Here is a 25,531-nt window from a genome sequence, read left to right as displayed (position 1 = left end):
GACACCCAGGCTAAGGCTTAATTGCTTTTCATCCCTGCTGGTCCCCATCAGTGTATCTATACCCTCTTCTCTGTCTGATGCACTAGGCTAAGAGTACCATAGAACAATTTAGCAGACATCTGAGTCTCCCCCCTGTACATACTGCCATATCCACATAGGAAGTCAGAGGTTCAATATGGTGTAGCATTACTAGACAGTTTTAGCATTTAGAGGGAGCAACGAAGTCCAAACTCAATTATTGAAAAGCAGCATGACAAGCGACTTGGTAGACATGTGTGTCATGGTCCATGAAAATGAATGAAGGAGCTACGGATCCCATCACAGAAGACCACGGGAGGCTTTGGAAGGCAGAAACAAGCTGTGGGTGATGAAATAAAGCACATTCAAAGTAGAGAAAAGATGTGGGCTAGTGAAAGAGTATAAAGAAGTGGAAACTAGAGTGCTTTGTATCATGACAGCTAGTTTCATATCTCTGTTGTACCTTTTAAGTTATGGGATAACATCTGAATGAGATGGTGTTTGATTTTCTTTTACATATGGAACAAGGAAAATTTGTGTGTGTGTGTGTGTGTGTGTGAGAGAGAGAGAGAGAGAGAGAGAGACAGACAGACAGACAGACAGAGACAGAGAGACAGAGAGACAGAGAGAGACAGAGAGACAGATACAGAGAGACAGAGAGACAGAGAGACAGAGAGACAGAGAGACAGAGATAGAGACAGAGACAGAGAGACAGAGAGACAGAGACAGAGAGAGAGAGAGAGATGTGAAACTGAACCCTTATCCCAGGACCTTGAATATGCCAAGCAAGTCCTCTGTCTGAGCTATACTCCCAGTCTGAGAACCATGAATCTTTATTTTAAAAACTGTTTGAAGGATGAAACAAGGAAGTACGTGGAAGTGACCTTAGAGCGGGAACTGGCACACAGTAGCCTTCATGAAGAGATCCAGAACGAGTGAGGAAAGGCTGGTGGCACAAATGAAAGTACCTGGGCCCACAGAGTGCCAGGGTAGCTGAAGAGTCCCGTGTGTTTTGGCAGGGAGCCACTGTCTATTTGTACAGAACAGCTCACAGCAAAGTTTATGTGATTTCTGGATGGACTTCAGAGATCTTGGAGTCAGGGACATACCTCAGACATTGAACTTTCCTCATGAGACCCAGAACATTTACCCTTGACATGCTATTTCCTGATAATGAGAGAACAGCCTTAAAGCTGAGAGCTAGAGAGATACTTGGAGGCAGATAGGTGTGCAGTGCTTCTTCGTCTCTGCAGGGGTCTCTGTAAATTGTGCCGAGTGGGAGGGTAGACTGTACATTTGCTTTCATGTTTGTGTTCCAACCTTGGTTTAAGCCACTTCAGATTTGTAATCTTAGCTATTTGTACTTAGGGAAACAAACACACAAGGGAGGTGCTAAAGGGCTAAAAGGGGCACGTGGAGGACCTGAACTGTGGTATCAATAACATCAGGTTGAGTCCTCGCTTGTCTGGAATATAAACTTGGGCCCAGAGGAACAATATGCAGAATTCCTGACTTCTTGCCAGAAAAAGAGTGCAAATCTCAGGCTGGGATTATTTTGTTGAGAACAGCTGAGCCAATTGGCCTTTCTCTGTCCTGTGTAAACCTGTCATTTTTAATGACCTTGCAAACCAGGTTTTACTTTATTCTTTTTGTGTGCATTGACTGTGAAAAAAAAAGTCAGTGGGCCCTTCCACAAGTTTCTCCACAATCAATGATTTCACGTGCTTGAAATCCCTCTTTGCCTACCACGCTGCCTTCTGTTATGACCTTTGCCCTTACCATTTTGAACCTGTCCTTTTACTACATCAAGATACCCTGTAAACAGTCACTGTACATTCTTCCAAGAACAGTGTTTTTCCTAGTGATGGGTCACAAAATAAGCTTGGTAAATCATGACCAACATTTTAAAATTGATTGGAACTGGAAACAACAAAACAAGAATTAAGAAATTACCACGTGGGGTCAGAGATATGGCTCAAAGGTCAAGTGTGGCAGAGCCCTGACCTCAACCCCTCACAGAGCAGAGGAAAAGCATGGACCCCAAGCATTACTGGATTGTTTTGTGAAGCTTCTTTCAAGTGCGTTGTTGTTGTTGTTGTTGTTGTTGTTGTAGTTTACAGGTCTGTGCACACCTGCTGTCTGCTCCCACCATCTAAAATGTTTTTCATGGTTGAGATCTCGGTCTGAAAAGTTTGTAAGCCATTGCTGAAGTGTGTTCCTTTTATTGCACTGTCATAAGCATTTACAGTGACAATGTCAAGTTGCATTGACAATGTCAAGTCTGACATTTTTTAATTTTCCATTTCTGAAATGTTTCTCAGTTTCCCAAGTCAAGGGACAGTTTGCACTCTTTCTCTGGCACAGGATTCTAAACTGCTTCCTTCACTGAGGGAGCACAGCAGTCGACTATGGCTCATATGTCTCATCTATTTGGTCATGTCTGTTTCTCTATCATCCATGCCAGTGACTTTCCATTCTGGTCATGCTGGAGGACAAACTCAGGTGCTCTCATGAAGGAGATGACTTGTTCCCTATTACTGCAGATTGTCCTAGACCAGGGGATTGATAGCCAATAGCATGAGGGTAGAAATACCTCCATTCTTTTTTTTGAAGCGAAACATTCTCAACTTTTGTTATCCTTTGCATTCTCAGTCATGGTGAGGAAGAGTTTTATACAATTTTTTAACCCACTCCTGGCTCATGTTCTGAGAAACTAAATTTCCAGGAAGGCAAGAGGAGAAGATCACAGCTCTTCACAAGTCACATGATAGTCCCAGGGACTCTTAGATAATTCTCAGTCCTTATTAAGACTATATACTGTGTCATTTGTTCTAGAGACTGCATCATTTGTTGTTTTGATCTCCCAGCTGTGCCAACATGGCAGTCTGCTTCTTTCAATGGCACATCAATGGCTTTGCTCTGTTCAGGAGCCTGCTGGTGTCTCCTTCTCACATCTGTTCACTTTTCCTTTGTCCTTCGCTCAACTATCAGTGATGCTTATGTCCTCAGAGTCAATAAGCTATTTCCCTGCCTGTGTGCACAAGTGTGTGTCTAGATTTTTGCCCATGTGTGTGTGATGCCTTTTTGCAGGCTGTTCTTGGATATGAGTTTCTGAAGTTGTAAATACTTTTTTAAACATCTGCATTTTGAGTATCATATCTGAAAAACAAACACCCCATCTGGGCGGTAGAGCCAGACAGAACAGGCAGGTGGGAGATACACATTCTTGAATTATACAGAAGGCATCCCCATTTAAATGTAAGCATTTGGGATTGTTTATGTTTCTATTATGGTTTCCAAGTGTTTAATTGATTTGTAACTATGAAGTGGCATATATATTTAGAAGTATACAGCTCTGGGACATTAGTGGCATTAATAGGAGCTTTGCTGTCATTCAACCTAGTTTTCCACAGTGGAATCCCAATACAGTAGATGAAATAGTCCCTGTCATTGCCACAGTGCACAAAGCCTGGAGGACACCACACGGTTCTTTGTGCATCTGCCCAGCTCTGCACATAAAAATCTTCCTCATCTTTGTGTTATACTCCTAGGTCCCTACTGGTCTTGAAGAATCAGTTGCCCAGGAATACTAACTAACTCAGGGTGTACCCAAGGCAAAGGATACTTAAGGAGAACTCTGGGGGCTTACTTTTGCACCTCAACTCTCTACCTTCTGAACTTTTAATGTGTATTTTATTCTTTTCTCCCTTCCAGAACAAGATTAAATGCTTTCCGTGAAGTAACACCGGTAGAACTTCCTAACTGTAATTTTGTTAAAGGAATCGGTATGTGTATGGATGGACGAGGAAGCATCAAATTTTAAATGCGAAAAAAATTATCTTTCTCTATATCTTCTTAATGCACCAATTCAGTTTTGTTCAGAATTACAACATTAAACCAGGAGAGTAATATGGAGTCCAGCGTTGATTATGAATACCATATGGTTTGACTAGACTCTATGGGCACATTACCAAGTTGTTTCAGTTTGATTGGGCATTGTTTGGTCAAAAGAACAAAAACTATATCTAGAACAATAGTTTTGTGATAGGACACCTAAGGAACTGGCAAAAGGGAGAGGGAAGAATGGTGCAAAGCCTAAAATAAAGAATAATTTTTTAATAGACTCTCTCATTTACCAAGGCTTTTTCTCTTGCACTTTTTTTTTTTTTTGAGTGTTGGAGAGGAGAGTCTTTCCCAGAAGTTCTCAGTAGATTTCCCCTTAGATCTCATTACGCAGAACTGGGGTATAGGCTGATATCTAGCTTCAAAGAAAGCTGTGAACATAATGACTGGCCTCCACCCTGGGAAGGAAGAACTGTCAGGAAAGATAAAGAGGTGGAGGGATGGCGACTCCCGCTAACCTACTCAGAGCATCCCAGAGCTCAACCCTGCTCATCCCAGAGCTACAGCCTACTCATTTGAGGTCCGGGTTTGCTGTGTTTGGAGTGAGCCATGGTTGTTGGCTTTTACTTTTAGAGCTATTTGTTTGAGATGCCTATAGTCCAGAAAGCTAGCCAAGAAGAGTCATTTAGGTGAGATTCTTAAGCATGAGCAGATATCTCACAGCACAACAATTTTTCTAGGAAAGTATAATGTTGTTGTCAAATATCCCTGAGTGTTTGACTAATATATACACATATTGAGAGTATGACAACAAAACCAAATACTTCATTTGTCTCTATGTTAACTGAACAATTTAAAGATTAATGTATTTAATGTATTAGTTCACTTGAAGAGATATTTTATTGGTATTTATGCTTAGCAAGTGCATGCTCCCGGGTATCAACGAACTATCCCCACTTGAAACATACATTTGGAATCTGCTTGTATTTCCATCATCCTTTTCGGATATTTAATTGATTCCTAACTGTGATACAGCATATGCATTTGCAGTTTATAAGTTCAGGTTCATACCAAGCTCTTTTGAAATGATCAGACCTGTTTTATATTCTGTCACTTTCTAAGGGCAATATATGAGAGATCTCAATTCTGAGATAAAAGCTATTGATTTGAAGTAAATACAGATGGCCATTGTGCTTGCTGACGATATTGGAATTTTTATAAATTCCATATAATCAAGGTGGTATGTGTCCATAATCCCTTCACCTGGGACAATCAAGATCAAGGCTATGCTCAGCTTACAAAGTGACGTTGAGGCTAGCCCAGGTAACACAAATTCTGCCTAAAACAAATAAAGAAATACAAAAATGCATTCTTTAATTTTCTTATGATCACACTCATGAATTTGAGTGAAAAGACTCATTATGAACCTAGCAAACAGATGCTAAGAATGAGACACCCATTTTCAAGCAAGACGAGGTAGCTAAAGGGTCATCAGCTTCCTGCACGTTTGAAATAACCTCTTTCTTTCTTTCTTACCTTCTCTGCAGAGACAGGTGCAGAAGACTTAGAGATTCTGCCTAATGGGATAACTTTCTTTAGTACTGTGAGTGTTTGTTGACATTTATTATATTCTCGAATGTATTCTGGGACTGACCATATAAGTTTTCCGTGGGTCTTCTGTATGCCAGTGCCCATGTTCCAATGAGATGGGCAGTCATCTTACTGTGTTGTAGGCTTGGATGAAGGTGGCAGGAGGTGTGTAGGGGATGACCATAGAGGAGCCGGTTGCTTCCAGAGTGTTCTGTGGGCCTGTCACATGAGTCAGGAAGTTAAGAGGTAGCTCTGCAGTCATCTACGGCACAGGGCAGTCAGAGTGGACACAGGGTTAATCAGCACCTCTCTCAGCTCTTGAAGTATCTATGATATGCCTGTTTTTTCTCTACTATTCTCTTAAGGGGTTAAAGTATCCTGGAATAAAAAGTTTCGATCCCAGTAAGCCTGGAAAAATACTTCTGATGGACTTGAACAAGAAGGAGCCAGCAGTGTCAGATTTAGAAATTATAGGAAGTACATTGGATATATCTTCATTTAACCCTCATGGGATCAGTACATTCACAGATGAAGGTAACTATTAATATTAAAATGAAAACCTTTAAAGGAGAAAAATGCCTATATTTCTCCTTATTCTACCAAAGGCTAATCATGAATAATTTTTGTTGATTTTGACCTTACCTCCTGTCTTAGAATTTCCATTGCTGTCAGGAGACATCATGGCCAACTCTTATAAGGGACAAACTTTAATTGGAGCTGGCTTACAGGTTCAGAGCAGAGATCCAGTCCATTATCATCATGGCAGGAAGCATGACAGTGTCCAGACAGACACAGTACTAGAGAAAGAGTTCTAGATCTTGATCAGAAGGCAGTCAGGAGAGACTGCCTCTGCCCAGACTTGAGCATATATATGAGACCTCAAAGCCCACCCCCACAGTGACAAACTTCCTCCAACCAGGCCACACCTCCTAAGAGTACCACTCCCTGTGGGCCAAGTGCATTCAAACCACCACAGCACCTATGTTAAGTAAGCCATGTAAAAAAAATCATTTTAATACTTGAAAACGCCAATTATTTGAGACTTCTAAAGTCACCAATTTTTATGAAATAATATTCATATTATGTCTACAAAATAGTTATATATTCAGCTTCAATTATAATCTTCTCCCCATGTTAAACAGTTGAATGAAGATGCAAGCATTTGCAGTCCTAGCTCTACAGTAGACACAGTGCTTTCCTGCCCAGCTCTCTCTTGGCCCCACCCTGGCAGGTTGCTCGCTGTTCAGATGCTGGTTTTCAGGTGGATGTTCCAGCTGCATGTTCCCACCCATGAGGCATCTATCCACTGTCATTCCCTTTATGTTCGGTGCCATTTCCTTTGCACTGTAATAATTCTCCAATCCAGTTGCACACAGAAACAGCTGGAGATGTAAAATCCCCACGTACAAGCTTCAACCCCAGAGAACTGACTTCTGCTGGCTTGAGTGTGGCTGGAACCGCAGTTAAGACTTGTCTAAGGGACAGACAGGATCACTGACACTCACAGTTTCCATTCTGTACCCCCTCTTCCTCTCTTTGTCCCTTCCTTCCTTCCTTCCTTCCTTCTTTCCTTCCTCCTCCCCTTTCTCTTTTTTCTATTACCCATTTTCTCCTTCAAGAGCACCACTCCCCACCCTGCTATTCCTGCTTCTGGATGCAGCTTCTGCTCCCCTTCCTCCATCACTGAAATGCTTTAAGCAGTCAGTCCCTCATACCTCAGCTCCACATTTCCTGCCTCTTTCCTTATTTCTTTCACACATTTCAAACTAATGCCACTGTCTGTGTGGCATTCTAGGAGAATGCCCCAAATATAGGTTATTAATGTTATTTCCCTTTAGATCTTCAGCCCTACTTCTGAAGGCTCTTCCTAGATACTTCTGTTTGTGTACCTCTCTGCTGATCACTTTCAACTTAAATGGTTGAACACCAATTATATGTGTGTGCTTATGTATATACTTGTCAATGGTCTTTCTATACTCTCAATCAATCTTTGCCACTTTATTTTATTTTGAAAATAATTTAAATGTAAAGAAATATAGTGTTTGGTGTGTATATACTTAAAAAAAAAATAAAATTGTTGTAGCATTTGCAGACCCTTTTTTGTAGGTAGCTGTCATTTTCAGCACTGTGTCCTGGGTTTCCTTGGGAGTCTTTGAGTTTAGACCCACTTTGGAGGTTCTCGGGGTTCAGTTGTGTGAGACCTCTGGAGCATCACCACTTTGCATGGATGTAAAGAAAGGGTTCACTTTTTTCTGTTTGCAAGCAGTTCCAAGGTGACACTCTTACACATGGATCCTCTATACACATTTTTTGAAGATCAACTTCTAGAAGTAGAATCTCCTGTATACAATATGAATTCTGGTTTTAATTAACCCTTGCTTTCATCTGGGGATTATGCCCCCAGGGGCATTTGATTCTTCCTGTCAGAGGGCTCTCCTGTCCCTTCCTTTTTTTGGTTAGTGTTATTCTGATAACATGCATTCTACTCTTTCTACACCTGGATTTCTGCTGTAGACCCAAGACATGTTATTTCTTGCTCATGGTCCCAAATGATCAAACCTAACCCCCAGAAAGAGTGCTCATGGTCCTCTTCCTCTGCCACCTTAGCTCCCCCACTTTTTCTTTTCTTGGCTTCAATCACAGCCTCACTATTAGGGAACCCTGTGCCTCAGGGCTTTTGTAGACTCTCTTCCCTCAACATAACATCTTATTTCTCCATATATATGCATGGTCTACTCTCGCTTCATGTAGGTCTCTGCTCTAATGCCATCTTGTTGGAAAGAGGGTCCCTGATCATTTTGAAGACTGACTCTTTATCCACCGACTCTTCATCATATTACAATATCCCTTTGCAGTACTTAAATCTAACACGAATCAAAAGTAGTGCATCTGAGCTGGCTTCTCTGTTCACATCTGTTTAACAGTGTGCCAGTTTCTTTACATACCAATTTGATAATGTCAGAGGTTTCAAGAGCTACCTCATACCTTCTTGACCACTTAGAGTACTCTTTTATGTCTAACTTTCCCTCTCTCTGTATTTTATCTCTGTGTCTGTCTCTGTGACTCTCTGTGTCTTTCTCTGTGTCTCTGTCTCTGTCTCTGTCTGTCTCTATCTCTGTCTCTGTCTCTCTCTCTCTGACATCCTTCCTGAGGCATTTGTCATATTCCACTATGTAAACTGCAGGCAAGCTCACTATGCACTGTGTAAATTTCACACAAGCACAGCATCTGGTCCAGCTCCCACACCCTCAGTCCTTTTACCCCAGCTTGGTATCCTGTGATGATTATTTGAACTATCAAAGCTTACTAAACTGTCTAGAGTTTCAGTGCTGGTGATGTTCGTTCTAAAGTTCAGGTTGTTTTCTTTTTTTTTTTTTTCTTTTGTGAAGTTGTGAGTCTTTAGAGCTTGTCACTAGCTTCTCCTTTAGCCACTTTTCTTAGGAGCAATCACGAGTGATTTTCTCTATGAAGATGAAAATATTCCATCCACCTGACATGCTAAGTACTCGTTGGAGGTGGGTGGAAATTGCTCTGGGGTGGATAGAACTGACAGCTGAGCGCTTCGCTAATGCCTCCAGTTTTGTTTTTCATCTCCTCTCAGATAACACTGTGTACCTACTGGTGGTAAACCATCCAGACTCCTCGTCCACTGTGGAGGTGTTTAAATTTCAAGAAGAGGAAAGATCACTTTTGCATCTGAAAACCATCAAACATGAACTTCTGCCTAGGTACGGAGGTGCTTTGTGAGTACAATTCCCTTAGCTGAGGAAGATGGCTCGTCCACAGTTAGTTTTTCTTCTGGGTCAGGGCAGATTCAACTCTTCTATATGTTTTTCTTCAGAATGTTTTGAAACCCTGGGACCCTAAGAATGCTCTCATTCCTTTCTTCCTATATCTTTCTTGTTCTGGGTGGACACTGTAGCAAATCTCCTATCCTCAGCATCTCTATTCAAGCCATCCAAAGAAATTTAAAAAGGAAATTGTCTTTACAACACCAACCTCAGATAATCTTGTGATTTTCAGACACATGTAAAAGAGCATTGCAAACACAGTGCATCTTATACATCTCTGAGATGTATCTACAAGTGGTGCATTTTGCACATTCGTGGGAATAATGGGCTCCATGTTAGATTCCTGGATAACATAACACATGGGAAAATTAGACAACTGATGATCTCAACACGTCAGCCCAATACAAAGTAAATCTGCTGTTGTAAATAGTATTTAATTAACTCTATAGTTTTTAATATGACCTGGCTAGCCCTCCAATAGTTGAGGCAGATTCCTATGAATTTATTTAGTCAGCTTAGCACAAATACTAGATAGATTACCTCCAAACTATGTTTCTATATGCTTTATTGGCTAATTCCCAGCTGAGCTCCTCATGTACTTGCTGTTTGAATCTCGCCTGGGTTGTTTCTGCTCCATCAGTCTGTCCTCAGGGATCATTTCCCTCAGCCACATGCTCCTGGTCCATCACATCTAATGGGGACCTCCTGTTCTCTCTGTCCTTCTTTCTGCTCCTCTTCCTCTTCCTCCTCCTCCTCTTCCCCTCTTCCCTCGTCCTCTTCTTCTTCCTCCTCCCCCTTCTCACTCCTTCTCTCTCCTTCTTCCTCCTTTTGCTCATTATGGTACCTCCTGCAGCCTGATAAGTGAAGCCCTACCTCCCTCTATTCTCTCCAGTAACTGGCTATTGACACTTTTATTTAACTATTAGCTTTAAATTAGGGAGCAAAATTTACACAACACAGGCCGTTGTACATGAGCATTTGCTTGTCTGAAGGCAACCAGATCTTGGGGTTCAGAATTTAGCATTTGTATACACAGAACCAGACCAACCACCAACATCAACCTTTTCACTTTGCCTATGAAAAAGTGGTCTGTGGGGCCAGTGAAAGACTTAAGACAATTGAATATTTTCTCCCCAAATAACGTTTATAACTTTTATTATGGTTTTCTAGAAGTCCTGCATCTTCTTGTATAGTCTAAGAACAGCATTCATCCACCTTGGTGTTTGCAAATTTAGATCTGAATTTGTTGCAGTCCATTAGCAAAGTCTTGGCATCTAGTAGACACTGCTTCACCTTTGTGTCTCCTCTCCCTCCTCACTTAGCGGCTCTGAAGACAAGGAAGCAAAGTGGGAAGCAGTTAAGTTACTGAATAAAGCTTAATGAATCCACTATTGTCCAAGTAGGAGTCAAAGCCCAGGTTTTCTGCATACTTAGGATAAGATCAAGCAGAAAGAATAGGTTAAAGGTAGATTAAAGGTTGAAGTCTCTATTTATACAACAAGTGTCATTTAGGAGACGGGGTGTTGAAAAATGCTTGTCCCCCATACACAAAACCCTGGATTCAATGCCCAGTACAACCCCACATACGGCAGGCATGATGGCACATGTCTCTAATCTCAGCCAGAATGAGGCCATCGAGTATCTGAAGAACTCTCAAAAAATATTCAGAGAAAACCATGGAAAATGGAAACACTGAGGCAATGCTGGTAACTAACGTTAAGTGTGAGGAGTCTCTGCTGCAATGAGGTGTAAGAGTGTGAGGAGTCTCTGCTGCCTTGAGGTGTAAGAGTGTGAGGAGTCTCTGCTGCCGTGAGGTGTAAGAGTGTGAGGAGTCTCTGCTGCCGTGAGGTGTAAGAGTGTGAGGAGGCTCTGCTGCAGTGAGGTGTAAGAGTGTGAGGAGTCTCTGCTGCAGTGAGGTGTAAGAGTGTGAGGAGGCTCTGCTGCAGTGAGGTGTAAGAGTGTGAGGAGGCTCTGCTGCAGTGAGGTGTAAGAGTGTGAGGAGTGGTGTAAGAGTGTGAGGAGTCTCTGCTGCAGTGAGGTGTAAGAGTGTGAGGAGTCTCTGCTGCCGTGAGGTGTAAGAGTGTGAGGAGGCTCTGCTGCAGTGAGGTGAAAGAGTGTGAGGAGGCTCTGCTGCAGTGAGGTGTAAAAGTGTGAGGAGGCTCTGCTGCAGTGAGGTGTAAGAGTGTGAGGAGTCTCTGCTGCTGTGAGGTGTAAGAGTGTGAGGAGGCTCTGCTGCAGTGAGGTGTTATGCCTTAAGCACAGGATTTACTGACTGCTTGGGAGCAGCTCCTTAAGTTGGCATTAACTTTATGCCACATGTGGATTTAATTGTTTCTAAGACCTGGCCTATCTGTGTGTGCCATTGCCTGAGATGACAACGTCAGTCATTAATGTAGCTGGGATTAGCTTGGAGCCAGAGCTGGTACTGGAAGTAACAAGAAATTGCAAAAATTATTATTTTTTAGTAACCATTTAATATTGGACACCTCCAGTGTTCCAAATTTTACAGAACAAGAATGCATTTTTTTCCTAGGCCCGTTATGAAAATATTCTGTATTGGCAGCATAGAGCTAGACTGCAAGTGACCAGAACTCCACAGTTCACTAAAATCTGGCTCTCTGTACACAAGGATTAGTATGTGCATTTGCCATTTCATATATTAGGGTTGTTTATGGTATTCATCTTTGGATTAGTAAATCTGTCATAAGCTAATCCTGTAAATAACAACATCACAGCTATTATTATTGGCCCCTTTATGTATACAGGGCACTATGGCAAGGCTTCTATACTTACAGTTTTATTTCATCTGTACCCAACATGACAAGCTACAGAAAGAACACTGAGTTTCAGGCAGTAGTTCAAAGATGGGTGACATGCTGTGGCCCCACGTTGTGAGGATAGCAGGCAGACTTAGATTCAAACAGTATATCAAATTTCCAAGCTATTACTCCAAACCACTCCCATCTGCTCCTTTTCCATGGAGAACAGCAACTAATTTCTAAAATCTGCTTAAAAAAGAGAGGTAGAAGCAGCTTGTCAGTTTTTGTCCAAAACCTACACAGACTCAACATAACTCCATGGACTTTTTTTTTCTCCACTGGTGTAATAGTAGCGGCTGTTGATGGAAGACTTAGTGAGCCTGGCTCCCTGCATAGCTGACAGCATTGGCTCATTGTAATGCCTACTGTGATTCCACAGTTGAGATTCCGGACCGTAGGCTTTTCTAATGAGCCGTGCAACTTTGAGGGGAAAATCGTTTAAGCTCTCTTTACAGATGAGAAACTGAGGCTCTGAGCCCCATCTCCCTCTCTCCTGAGCTTGGCTGCGTCACAGCTGACGCCAATGTGCTCTATGTGCTCTGTGGTAGAGCAAGGATAATTTTCTCTCAGATCATGCCCCCCGGGGAACTTCCATCACCTCAATCAGCAAGGAATGAGTCACTTATGTGTTTGCTATTGTACCTATTAAAGCTGAAAAATAGACTCATATAGCTTACATTTTCAGGATCACAGAGAAAATGCTAATCAGAAAGAAAAAGAGCCAGACACCACTTCTGAACATACTTGCTCACAGGCTCCTTCAGTTAAGAGGAAAAGAACTTTATGGCAACTGCTAGAAGAGGCCATCATCTCTTTGTCACTGAGAAGGAAACTGAGGCCTCCAACATGCAAAAGGGTTGACCTTCCCCTAGATCACATAGCTAACAATGCTTAAATCACAGTGGTAGCTAGTCAATGCTTTCACTCTGTGCTATAATGAGGTTGACTGACAGGAGTCAGTGTCACGTGTGCTGATTCACCTTACTCTGATAATGACTTCTGGCCTAGTACACACATACACACACACACACATACACACACACAAACACACACACACACACACACACACACCACAACACTACATTTATACTACAGCCTGTATGACTTTTATGTCTCAGTGCTAATAATCACCTTAGTGTCTTTGGAGGTTGGCTAGAACTGATGTCATAGTGATTCTGGGCTATCTCTGATGGTGTGAGGACTCCATCTTGTCTTCTGATTTTAAGACTAGACCAGTAAATACCAGTGCATGAGTTGTTTTGTTTGTTTGTTTTTGCTTTCAAGTGCTACCTTTCTGTGTATAACCTTGTATATTTTTAAATTGCAGCATCAATGATATAGCTGCTGTTGGACCTGAGAGCTTTTATGCCACAAATGATCACTATTTTGCTGACCCATACTTACGGTCCTGGGAAATGTACTTGGGTCTATCGTGGTCCAATGTTGTTTACTACAGTCCAGATAAAATACAGGTGGTAGCAGAAGGATTTGATTTCGCTAATGGCATTGGCATTTCCCTTGATGGCAAGTATGTGTGCTTTCTAGAATACAATGTATTTGGAGTCTCCTAATATGGCTTTAGAATATAGTCCTTTCCTATGTAATATGATTATCTGTTGTGTTATGTTAGTAAGATGAAACTGGAGAAACGTCAACACTACTGATATTTAAGAATTCTCTAAAAAGTGAATGTAGTATGTAGTTGGGCTGTATCATGAAAAGGGTATGTACTAGAATGTTAAGCAAGGCCCTGGTTCCCTCCCTCATCAGCAACTCTTGTTCTTAGTTTCTTTTGTATAGTTGTAAAGAGTTCAACCAAGGAAACTTATAGAACAGAACACTGAATTATGGGCTCACAGTCCCAGAAGGTGCATCTATGATGAGCAAACAGGCAAGCAGGCAGGTACATTGCTGGAGAAGTAGCTAAGAGCTTACATGTTGAGGTAGGGGAAGGTGTTAACTCAGAATGCCACAGGTTTTTTCAACCTCAAAGCCCACCCCCAGTGATGTTCTCTAATACATCTCCTAATCCTTCCCAAACAGCTCTACCAACTGCGGTGGGGGGAAGTGTGTGGGGAGGGTGAGGGGAAAATAAGCATTCAAATATAGGGGTGTGTGGGGACCATTCTCCTTTAATCCGCCATACTTACTGTGCGAAAGAGTCAATGTAACTGTTAGTGATACAGTCTACTATTTCATGCTGGCTTTGCAACAGTTCACAGATCACTATTGGTCTGGGCTCCACACTTTGGATAGCATCAATGTGCATACAAAATCTGTCCATCATCCATCCATGCCCTGCCTCATCTCACCAAGAATGTCAGAGCATCAGGAATACAGAAAAAGTAATGTGAGAAGTTTTTTGTTTTGCATATTGTCTGTGATTCCCACAGAAGATAAGAACACACTGCTTCTCGTATTGCTCTAGAATGTACGGTGCTTAGTCTCCTCAGGAATTTTTATGGTGCATAGTGTTACCCTTTGTTCATGTTCCTAACCCATGTTAGGATCAGGCTCAGAACAGAAAGAAAGGAAGACTTCTCTCCACTGAGGACAAATGCTTGTCTTCTCTCATACTCTCTCTGGCTGAACCAGAGGACTGTCATTAAGAGGATTGCCCGATGCTCCCCAAAGCTTGACCTTACTACCTTCTGACATGTAGAACCTAGGGCCTGCCACTGTGTTAACAAATCAAAGGGAACAGTGTACAATGTAAATATTAAGGGCTGATGTTAGCATTGAGCTCCTACTCTATTGATCAAGGATGAGTGTTTATAACCTTAAGTAAAGACTCCCGTGATCAAACAGGTTGTGCCCTATGGACTCATTAGGCTCTTTCAGAATTGAGTTTGCTTTGAGATAAATTCCATTTTCTAGTTTTCTAAGCAAAGTTGCACTCCAAGACAAGTTTTCTCAACTCAGCTTTTGGCATTACTTCAAGCACTTTGACGGAGCTCTTTCTTCTTTGAAGGTATGTCTACATAGCTGAATTGCTGGCTCACAAGATTCACGTGTATGAAAAGCATGCTAATTGGACTTTAACGCCATTGAAGGTAAGCTGCATTAACACTGTAAGTTTGCAGAGTGATAATTAGATTCTAATTGATTTGTGAAATTAAAAGTGGGGAGAAAGGAATTCTCTAATTTGAGTAGGTGTGAAGCAATTTTCCACTTATTTGGTTAGGAGCCATCAGGATCATTGTGTGTTTGTTGTTCACTTTTACTCTGTGGCAGAATGGAAAACAGCAAGCCAGGCATCACACCAAGGCAACTCTGAGACTTTCTGCTCTAGAGAACTTTAAGATGGGTTGCTTTCCCTCTCTGCCTGGCCCCCCCCTCTGTTTCTGTCTCTGTATCTGTCTCTCTGTCTCTGTTTCTGTCTCTGTCTCTGTCTCTCTGTCTTTGTCTCTCTGTCTCTGTCTCTGTTTCTGTCTCTGTCTCTCTGTCTTTGTCTCTCTGTCTCTCTGTCTCTGTCTCTCTCTCTCTCTCTCTTCCCTTTATGGTGAGAGAAACAGTCTCCTCGCATATCTCACTGTTTCCCTCTACAATAGCCACAAGCTCACAATGGCTGAGCGGGTGACCTTGGTACTCCCAGACATGCTGCCACTGCCACCTCTCCTTTTTCTAGCTGTTCCCAGGGACCCAGCAGCAAACCCTTGACCCTTGTCTTCCACGTTTCTGTGCTCTTTCATCTTTCACTTCTTATTGATGGGACACTTCAGTGAGACCTTCCCTAAAAATCCAAACTACTAGCAGCCTGAACACCAGCCCACCTCGCCATAGATCCTCACTCCTCAGTGGCTTAGTTCTTGCTTCCAGTGTTTCTTACCAGCACACTATACATTTTACAAGTCTTCTTAATTATCTATAGGATTCACCAGGTCAGATTTTTTTCTGTTCATTACTGAAAGAATTCCTAATATCTAATAAGCATTTAGCAAACATTTGTTTAATTACTGTTGGGGGGGGGCTCACTACATGTCAGGGCTTCACCTTTTCCCTTTCTAATTCTGGTCTAGGATAAAAGTTTTGGTTAGAAATTAGAATTGCATAAAGGGGGCTTGTAAATAGAACGTTATAAAGTGGCCCCTGTCACTACAAAGTCACAAGATATCATGCTGCTAACGCCCATGCCCACAGCAAGAAGCACTGTCACTGGCAATTGCATGACTGTTTCTGTCACTATGTCCCAGGAATCATCATGTGGGGCCTCACTCAGAGGAAATTGCCTCAGAGCAACATCAAATCTAACATCGCGTTTGACGTTAAAAATCATTGGCAGAGCTAGTTTAATACTAGCTGCAGAGAAATGAAATTTCACATACAGCAACTGGCTTAGGGATTAACAACAGACTGTGCTTATAACGGCAGGTACTACTGCAAAGTGAATGTTAAGGAATGTTGCAATAAAACTCAATTCCATATACACTTAACACGGAATTCAAGGGCTTTGCTCCTGTAGGGGCAGGGGTCAGATCTGGCTTCCACATCTGGTAACAGAACAGGGTCATCTTTCATCATTATAACCAAACTAGCAGAAGCCATCCTGTCAAATGCAGTGACATTCATTCTTGGGAGAGATCATGTGATTTTCTATTAGCCCAGGAATGCTTCAGAATGCCAAGAGACTTGAGCAACTTGTTAAAGTCAGTTATCAAATATGTGATGAAGGTGAATAGTGTATGTCCTGCCCCAAGTGTAATGTAATCATACAATGGGACATTATTCAGTCTTACAAAGGAAGGGTACAACATGAATGAACTTATGACATTATGCTAAGTGAAGTAAGCCAGACAGATATCATGACTTCACTTATAGCCAGACAGATATCATGACTTTACTTATTCGAAGAACCTAGAGCCATCCATGGTGGTTCACACCTGTAATCCCAGTGTTCAAAAGGCTAAAACAGGGGGATTCTGAGTCAGAGGCTACCTTGAGTTGTAAAGCAAGATATTATCCCCTACCAAATAGAATAATTAAAATAATTTTAATATTTAAAATATTTTAAATTTATTGGTACAACAGAATGATGGGAAATGAGGAATGACCATATAATGGCTGCAGAGGTTTTTTGGGTTGGTTGAAAGTTCTAGAGATGGTTGGCTGTTAGGGGCAGCTGTACAAACATGCGCCTGTACCTGACGCTGCTCAGTTGTCGACTTAGAAATGGTTATGATGACAAAGGGTATGCTCCCTGTATATTACCACAGGGAAAGGAATTCTCCTCTTTCCCAAGACTCTGACTCTTTAGAATTTGCCACATTTCAGTCATCTGGAGTTCTCAAAATATCTCGGTGTTAACATAAACAAAACAAAACAAACAACAACAAAAACCAGCTCCTTATTCAGGACATTTCTTTTAGGTAGGTCTGGGAATCAAATCCAGGCCCTATGGGGAAAGTGACAAGCGCTTAGATGAGGAGCTGCCTTATCAACACTCCATCTAGTGTCTTATTTAGTCTTGAGTATCTTCCATACATCTTTGTGGGATTGTGGTATGTAGACGCCCATTGCAATGGTTTTTATTTTATTTTATTCACCTTGCTAGGCATTGGGTACTTACAAGGTAAGAGTGAATTTCTGGACCCAGATTGGGCTGTCTGCTGGCTGGTGGCTGGCTGGACTTTGGCGGAAGCTATATCTGTCCAATACTCTGCACACTCTAGGAGCTGAGCGCCTGGTGGAGTAGATAATAATTGTGGGCAGAGTGGATGCACTCTGAGACTTCCCAGTGCCCCTCTCACTCCCATGGGGGTTCTCAGCAGGCTTCCATCCACCATGGGATTTGCCACTGGCAAATTCTCTGCTCCATACTAGCAGTGGAACACTAGATAACACCTCTTCTCACTCAAAGAAGCTAATGTAAGCCTGTAAACAGAGAGCTGCCACCGAGTAGATGGCTCCTGGAGGTTGGAAAGAACCAGGAGTAGATTTTGACCTGCAGGTGCTTGCTCAGCCACCTCCTATGGCTAACACAGCCTCTTTCCAGGCTGAAGGCTGACAGCTCTTCCTGACAGTGAGCGTGAAGCTCTGCCAGGTCACCTGAACCCTCTAATCCCTCCGTGGACATGCAGGGACAGTTCTCATTTTGAGCAGGAAGCAGACGGCAGTGGCAGCACATTACAGTTGCCTGCCCACGCTCAGACCTTTTCAGAGAGTCACGACCAGTTATTTCCAGGGTCCCTGGGTACTGAGATCACCGGACTCAGAAGTGCACAGAAGATATTGTTTCTCCAGTGAGAATTAGAGGTAAACAAACAGATGGGATTTCTTCCCGGTAGAAGGCAGCCAGGATGATGAATGGTGGAATCAGGAATTGTTGCTGTTATTTATGATGCCGGCACAAAGCCACAACTGCAATCTGTGCAGCCATCATGCATTTGCAGCTTCTATTTAGAGGGGAAAAGCAAAGGAGCAGGGAGTTGAATAACATCAGGAAGCAAAACAACAAACTTCCCCTCAACTTCAAGGCAAACATTAGACCCTAGGTGATCATTACTTTCCTGGCTACGCAGCCTATGATTAGCCATAAAAAAACCTACATTTCCTCCATGTTCCTCCTCAGAAATGAATCTACATTTCTTGTTTGGTTTTGGAATATTTGTAAACAGATCACACACACATGTCTCTTTGCAAAGAATGGATTGATGTTACACTTAAATAACTTTTTTGGCTTTAGATTCATGGACAAATGATCTCACTTAACTCTTAAGAACCAGCCTTTGTCTTGTAAACCATCCCCTACCCCCAGCACAGCTTTGCACCCAATAGAATGGCCAGAAGGCCAGATGCATCCCTGCAGTGAAGCTGAATTGGGCTCCATTATACTTCTGTGGTCTAGGGCAGGAGGATTGTCTCCTGAACTGACTCTGGGCAGCCCTTCAACTCCTCATGCTACTTCTTTTGTCCCTTGGCAGGTCCTCAACTTTGACACCCTTGTGGATAACATCTCCGTGGATCCTGTGACAGGAGACCTCTGGGTGGGATGTCATCCCAATGGGATGAGGATCTTTTTCTATGACTCGGAGAATCCTCCCGGCTCAGAGGTCAGTTTGCAGGGTGAAGTGGACACAAGCTGGCCCTAACCACCAGATTTCAACTGAAAACACAATTCTCCCTTTTTTGTGCAAATAAGAGAGGGGCATGTACCAGATGATCCAGGTGCTCATAAGTCAAAAGGTCTGCAGAGGTGTTCTGGTGAGAGTCCCGGAAGGGCACAGGTGGCCCTTTATTACTGGGTAATTGGGGTAGGGGTCGTTTACAAAGGTGTGGGCACCTTTGTATAAGGACACCAACAGGAGCTGACACAGTAACAAGGGGCTGTGTGTGTGCCGCCTCCTCCCCACCCCCCTGCACAAAATGGTGATCAAAATCAGAAGGAAATAAGTAGTGTGGAGTCTAACACAGTAAAGAAAACTTACCTAGCACATGTGAAAAACTGGGGAAAAAGTACCCCAACACTGGAAAAATAAAAGCAAAACAAAATGAATGCACAAACAAAAATGGAGGGGTGTTTGACGGAAGCAGCACTTAGCAGAGACTTTAGTCAGCCAGGAGTCATCCACAGGGGGAAAAAATTGGGGTTGGGGATCTACTTCATCTCAGGCCTTTCCAGCATGCAAGAAGATGAACTGGAGAGGCCTCTTCAAGAAGGCTTTGGTGCAAGTCAGAGCCTAGGGAGTATGGGCCTGAAGGTTGGAAGTAAGGACTTCCAACAATGGATGGTGCCCACATCCTTATTTCAATAGTGAGTTCCTCCAACTTAGGAAATCACAATAATTTAAAAAATACCATAGTGTCACACTGAGGGGCTGTATCCATTTGTTATCCATTTTCCTTTACAACCTTCTCTTCCCTTGAATCAGTCCTTCATCTAGGGCATCACCTCAGCCTCTCTCCATATCTATGTTGAACTGCTTCTGTAGTCACCAAGAATAGAAAACTCAAGTCCCTTGTATGAAGTTTTATGGTATTTTAGCAGGATCCATGCACATCCAACCTCTTGTATACTTTGTGTATATGTGTGAGTTTGTGGACCTTTGTACATGTGAACACATAAGAGGAGGCCAGAAGTCAATGTTGTTTATCTTCCCAGCTGCTTCTTCACCTCATTTTCTGACACAGGGCTTCTCACTGAATCTGGAGCTTGCCAATAGACTAGAAATAAGCCAGGGATCTGTCTCCCTCCACTTCTCCACTGCTGGGATGACAAGCTCGAATCTCCATGCCCAGCTCCTTTGTGGTGCTAGGCATCTAAACTCAAGGACTCTAGGAGTCGCACTTACAGAGCAAATGCTCTTACTCACAGAAAGGTCTCCTCAGCCACTTCTGTATATTTAAACTCCTTCATTTACTTATAATACCCACACTGTAAATGCTATATAAATAACTATGTGGCTTTATTTAAGGGATAGTGATAGAAAATGAAAGTGTATTCTTGCTATTCTCATGTATGTACAACATACACACACACACACACACACACACACACGCGCATACACATTTCTATTTCCATCTGAGGTCCCCTAGATCTGGAGATGTGGAACTTATGGAGAAAGTTGACTGTACAAGGTCATGAAGAGGACCAGTGTATGGCCATCCTATCTATACATCCCCAGCAAGACTTCTCCCTTCCTTATAGTACTCAAAGATCCTGTTTTGTCCATTGTCTTTATTGGGCATGCTATTTTGAGTTTATTTACAGAGGAAATAATAAAAATTGGAAACCCATTTGCCATCATCACTTGCACATTACCCATGACTTATCCAATGATCTCCATTTGAACTTTTTATTCCATTTATTCATGTGTTTGAGTGTCTGCGTGTATGTGCACATGCAAGTGCATGCCATGACACACATGTGGAGCTCACAGGACAACTTGGGCCTGGGAGGATTGGTTCTCTCTTACTGTGTGGATCCTGGATGGGAGACTCAGGTTGTCAGGCTTGGCAGTGAGACCCTTTATCCACTGGATCTCAGAGCACCTATCTTGAGTACTTAGTATGGAGGAGCTATGCCTGTTACTCCATCAAGCAACATGTTGTTACTTTGTTGTTACTTTATTGAATGAATGTGCATTTTAAAGCTTAGTTTAAATTAGTCTTACTAACCTAAAACGATAGACAGACTGACACACACACACACACACACACACACACACACACACACACACCATCTTCCTATATCTTTGTATTGAAAAAAAAAACTAATATGAATGGCTCCCAACCCTATTATCTCCAAATTTACAGGAAATTATGATTGCATTTAATGGTAATCTTTTGTGTCTTTTGCTAGTTTTTTGCTATTAGGCTTCCTCAAGTGTATATTTAATAGAATTGAAGAAATGTGTGCTGTGGAGTGCTCAGCATATAAAAAAGCTGAGCAGAATGCTCAATTCCAATTGTTCTTGCTTGTTAGTTCATCTGGTAAACTTGGGTCCTTTGCTCTAGCAAGGGTTTGCTTTATTGTTCTGGGGAAAAAAAGAATTGCTCCCGTTCTGATGATGAATCTGGTAAGGGAAATAGAATATAATACTTTTAATATACTGCCCATAGAAGATTTAGTTCTTATGAACAAGAGGCTTATTAAACTGAGGTGTGTCCTTACCGATTTCTTTGTATGTAACAAGTTCACATTACAGCCATTCCTAGGACATGTCTGAGGAGCTAGCTGGGTTGGAAGTCATTTGAACCCTGCCATTGACCCTTTTATGCTGGGGCCCTGGCTTCCCCACACTGCCCCACTGGGCACTCTGTCCTGATAGCTTTCTATTTAATTTACAGTATTCTATCCTTGTCAAAGGAGAATTTAGAAGTAATTTGACCTGACTTATCTAAGTCTGCAGTGAAGACACAATCTAAGTAAACGGAAGACCCTAGACACACCACGTCCCCCTACCTTACCAATATGTTCTTCGTATAAGGTTTTGTTATTTAAAGTCGTTTTGTTACCTGAAAGAACCACATACTAGCTATGACATATGGCAAATTTAACATGAAATTTAACATGAAAAAAATGATGTGATTGAATTTTTCAGTTAAGTGAAGGAAATTAGATTTAAAAATCTTTTCTACTTAAGATGTAGAACCTTCTTCCACTTAGAAGAATAGGTACGTATGCTACAGAGAGATGGATTCTTGGGTCAAGCTTTCACTTTTGTCTACATTGTAAATCAAGATATTTTGAGGCATGGTCGTGCACACACACATGTAACCCAATACTTAAGAGTCTGAGGCAGGAGAAGTGCAAGTTCAAAGCCAGCCTCAGATATGTAGAAAGACTGTCTCAGTGCTAATCAACCAACTGAACAATCAAATCATGACTCCCTGAACAGAAACTCAGTGTACGCATTCCATTTATTGTGTTCCTTAGTATGCCCTAACTTCTCACATCCAGGCTGCGGTGCTTGCTTATCTGCCCTGCCTCCTCTACACGTGCTCATATGTGCACCGCTATCAAGGGTCACATGATCAAAATGTGACCAATCACAAGTGAGGAAGCAGTGGCCTTAAAATAATTTTAGAACAGAACACAGCTGATGAAATTATATGATATAAGGTATCTAAGGGAGAAATAACTCCAAGTTTAACTTTAAACTTTAGACTTAAGTGGCTTAAAAAAATATCGTCATCTTATGTTACTTCTTTGACAGGTACTTCGAATCCAGAACATTTTATCGGAAGACCCCAAAGTAACTGTAGTTTATGCAGAGAATGGCACCGTACTGCAAGGCACGACAGTCGCCTCTGTGTACAAAGGGAAACTGCTGATTGGCACTGTGTTCCACAGAGCTCTTTACTGTGATCTGTGACAAACCAGCTGCACCCACGTCATTCAAAGGGAGGCCATTATTTCAGTCCTTTGCCATATTCTAAGGTGCGCACCACAGTGATCTCTGCTGAGCAATGAATGTTGACCTTAATCTTAGACATAAGAAGGTATCAGAGTGTTTCCTGGCAATAGATCCTAACTAGCAAGGATTTCTTCAGTGCTAGTCTCAGACTACTTAAAGACATAATTTATCAATAAAAACCAAACAAACAAACAAAAAACTCTCTTTCATCCAAACGGCTAAATTTCTCAAGTCCCACATAACATGTGTTCTGATCTGAATACGAAATGTTCCTACAGGTTTATATGCTAAATGTTTGGTCCTCAGCTGGGGACAGTATTGGGGACTCTAGGAGGTAGGGCCTCACTGACAGAAGTTTGTCACTGGGAGAAATGCACTCACTGGTTACATCTGGTCCTTAGTTCTCTGCTCTTCTCTGCTTCTGGTTGGCTCTGAGCTGAACTTCCACCAGACACCAGGACTGAGTTATTGTCTTATTGAAAGCCCAGAAACAAAGTGGAGCCAGAATGTGGACTGAGACCTCCAAAGTTTTTCTCCTTTTAGTAATTCCAGGAAATCTGTGACAGCATTGGGAAAAATCAGCAATACCCTCTATGTAACTCCAAATACACTTTCCCTATAACACATACAATCCCTGAAACCATGTGTCTTTCTGCATTGCTGTCTTTCCTTAGGGAGAGGATGTGGTCACTCAACTTTGGGGACTACCAGGCCACTTAGGAACTTCCAGTGTTGAAAAAGTATTATCATGAAGACTACTCTCAAGACCTCATAAAGCCAATGGATGGCCCAGGGCAGCCAGACATCTGGTTTCCCCTTTCTCTCTGTGACTTCCTCAGGAAACACAACCGAGCTTCCGCTCTCTCCTGGAGGCACAGTGCTTTTGTTCATTGTTTCCCCACTGCGCCTTTTCAATTTTCCCGTAGTTACAGCCTGTAGGAGAATTTCGCAATCTTTGGGAAGGTTATCACACCTGAACATGATTTCTGTTATCTTGACACATTACATGGTCTGTTTATATTGGTCCAAAGAAAGAAGGAATTTGCTTCTTTTGTAGCGGCTAGATTCAGGAGCATTCTATAACAGATTGGCACAGTGAGTGCTCCTCTCTCCCCAAGCCTGCATTGCTCAGCTGATGTTAGAGCTGGGTTTTGTTCTGTTTGACTTTACTTACACTACTCTAACTTGCTGTGAAGACCAAGAACGCGGGGAGAGGAAGAGAAGATCCAACAACCCTCGGCTATTTTCTGAGAGACAGGACTAAGAAGAAAATCTCTTCTTATACTGCTTATGGAACAAGAGATTTTTAAGTACCATTATTTGTCTGTTTTGAAGACAGAAACCCAGTGCTGGATTATTTTTAGGGTCAAGGCAGCCAGTTTAGAGATGACGTATCTCTAAGATACTTGCCACAGAATTTATCTGGTGGTGGTGGTTTTTTTTGTGTGTGGGGGGCATGAGGAGTGGAAGGTGTGGGGAATGTTTTGATGAGAAACTGAAAGTTGTCAATTGTTTAAGACCATAGATTGAAAAATATAAAACAAAGCAGATTTTTAGCCATGTATCATGATGCATGCCTATAATTTTAGACTTAGGAGGCTGAGGCAGTGGGACTAGGAATCCCACAGCAAGTTAATGTATCAAGTAAGGTCTCAAGAAAACCAAAATAATAAAAAAAATTATTTGCATAAAAGAACCACTTTCCTCACAATGCAATTTAAGTGATTTTAGTCAGCTTAGCACACGACACCAGGTATCTGTGAGTCCTCATTTACTCAGTGACCCTCGTTCCTCACATCCTGGAGGCTGGACTCTTTGGAACACTGGTTATGACCATAGGTGAGCGTGGTACTTAGGAAAGCAAACCACACATACTTCTTTAAAAAGACAAGAAAAGTCTCTTGTCTACCTAGCCTTCATCATATCTTCAGTAAAATGACCATATTCTCTTTCTTTCTACTGGTGAATCAAGCTAATTCTTCCAAAAATAAAAAATAAAAATGAAGCTATCTGGTTTCCCATGGCATGCATTTAAGATTGTCCAAAGAAGGGCAAATTTTGGTAGGGGATTTTTTTTTTTTTAACAGTTTTCAAAATAGAGGGAAACAGGCTCATGCTCCTTACTTCGTGAGGCTGAAACAGTGCAGTGAACAGTCTTCATTTGCTTTATTCTTGCTTTCTCAGTCTTGGAGATCTGAGAATGAAAATAGCTTAAAATAACCCAGTGCTCTAGGCTGGACCTGATTCCTTCTCGGCTGGCTTCTTTTTGTGTGAGACTGGACCTTAATGGATTTGCCATCCATCTTCCTCTGGCTAATGGGTATTGGGAACCTGATGGTGAGGCTGTGACAGAGGGACAAGGGAAGTGGGGATCTGGGGGCTCCAGCCGGAGGCCCTGCTCTTTAGTTTCATGCCCAGTTCCATAATTGTGCTTTCAAGTGTAATTCTAGCTGCCAATTTACACTTTGCCAGAGTAAGAACTTATTTTTAGTTTCATTTCCATGAAGAATGTGCACTTTGCACTTGATGGAGAGAGGTGTTTTGACAGTTAGTACAGGTTTACCCAGTCAGGGCTTGTTTTAGTGGAAGGTAGAAATGGAAGAGGAAAGAGAGA

At 42.1% G+C, this 25,531-nt stretch overlaps 1 protein-coding gene across 1 annotated transcript in view; it reads left to right on the top strand.

Moving 5' to 3' along the window:
• Window positions 1–23,100, top strand: part of Pon1 (paraoxonase 1) — a 26,508-nt gene extending 3,408 nt beyond the window's left edge. The window contains exons 2-9 of the mRNA XM_031381123.1: window positions 3,733–3,803; window positions 5,409–5,464; window positions 5,817–5,985; window positions 9,053–9,179; window positions 13,389–13,589; window positions 15,033–15,114; window positions 18,982–19,110; window positions 22,717–23,100. Coding sequence (XP_031236983.1) covers window positions 3,733–3,803; window positions 5,409–5,464; window positions 5,817–5,985; window positions 9,053–9,179; window positions 13,389–13,589; window positions 15,033–15,114; window positions 18,982–19,110; window positions 22,717–22,875 — 994 coding nt within the window. The 3' untranslated portion in view covers window positions 22,876–23,100. The remainder of the gene's footprint in view (window positions 1–3,732; window positions 3,804–5,408; window positions 5,465–5,816; window positions 5,986–9,052; window positions 9,180–13,388; window positions 13,590–15,032; window positions 15,115–18,981; window positions 19,111–22,716) is intronic.
• Window positions 23,101–25,531: the final 2,431 nt, after the last annotated feature.

The sequence above is a fragment of the Mastomys coucha genome, unplaced genomic scaffold, assembly GCF_008632895.1.
Source record: "Mastomys coucha isolate ucsf_1 unplaced genomic scaffold, UCSF_Mcou_1 pScaffold20, whole genome shotgun sequence".
Classification (NCBI taxonomy): Eukaryota; Metazoa; Chordata; class Mammalia; order Rodentia; family Muridae; genus Mastomys; species Mastomys coucha.
The sequence above is the reverse complement of the archived record's forward strand: the minus strand, read 5'-3'. Positions and strand labels throughout refer to the sequence as shown.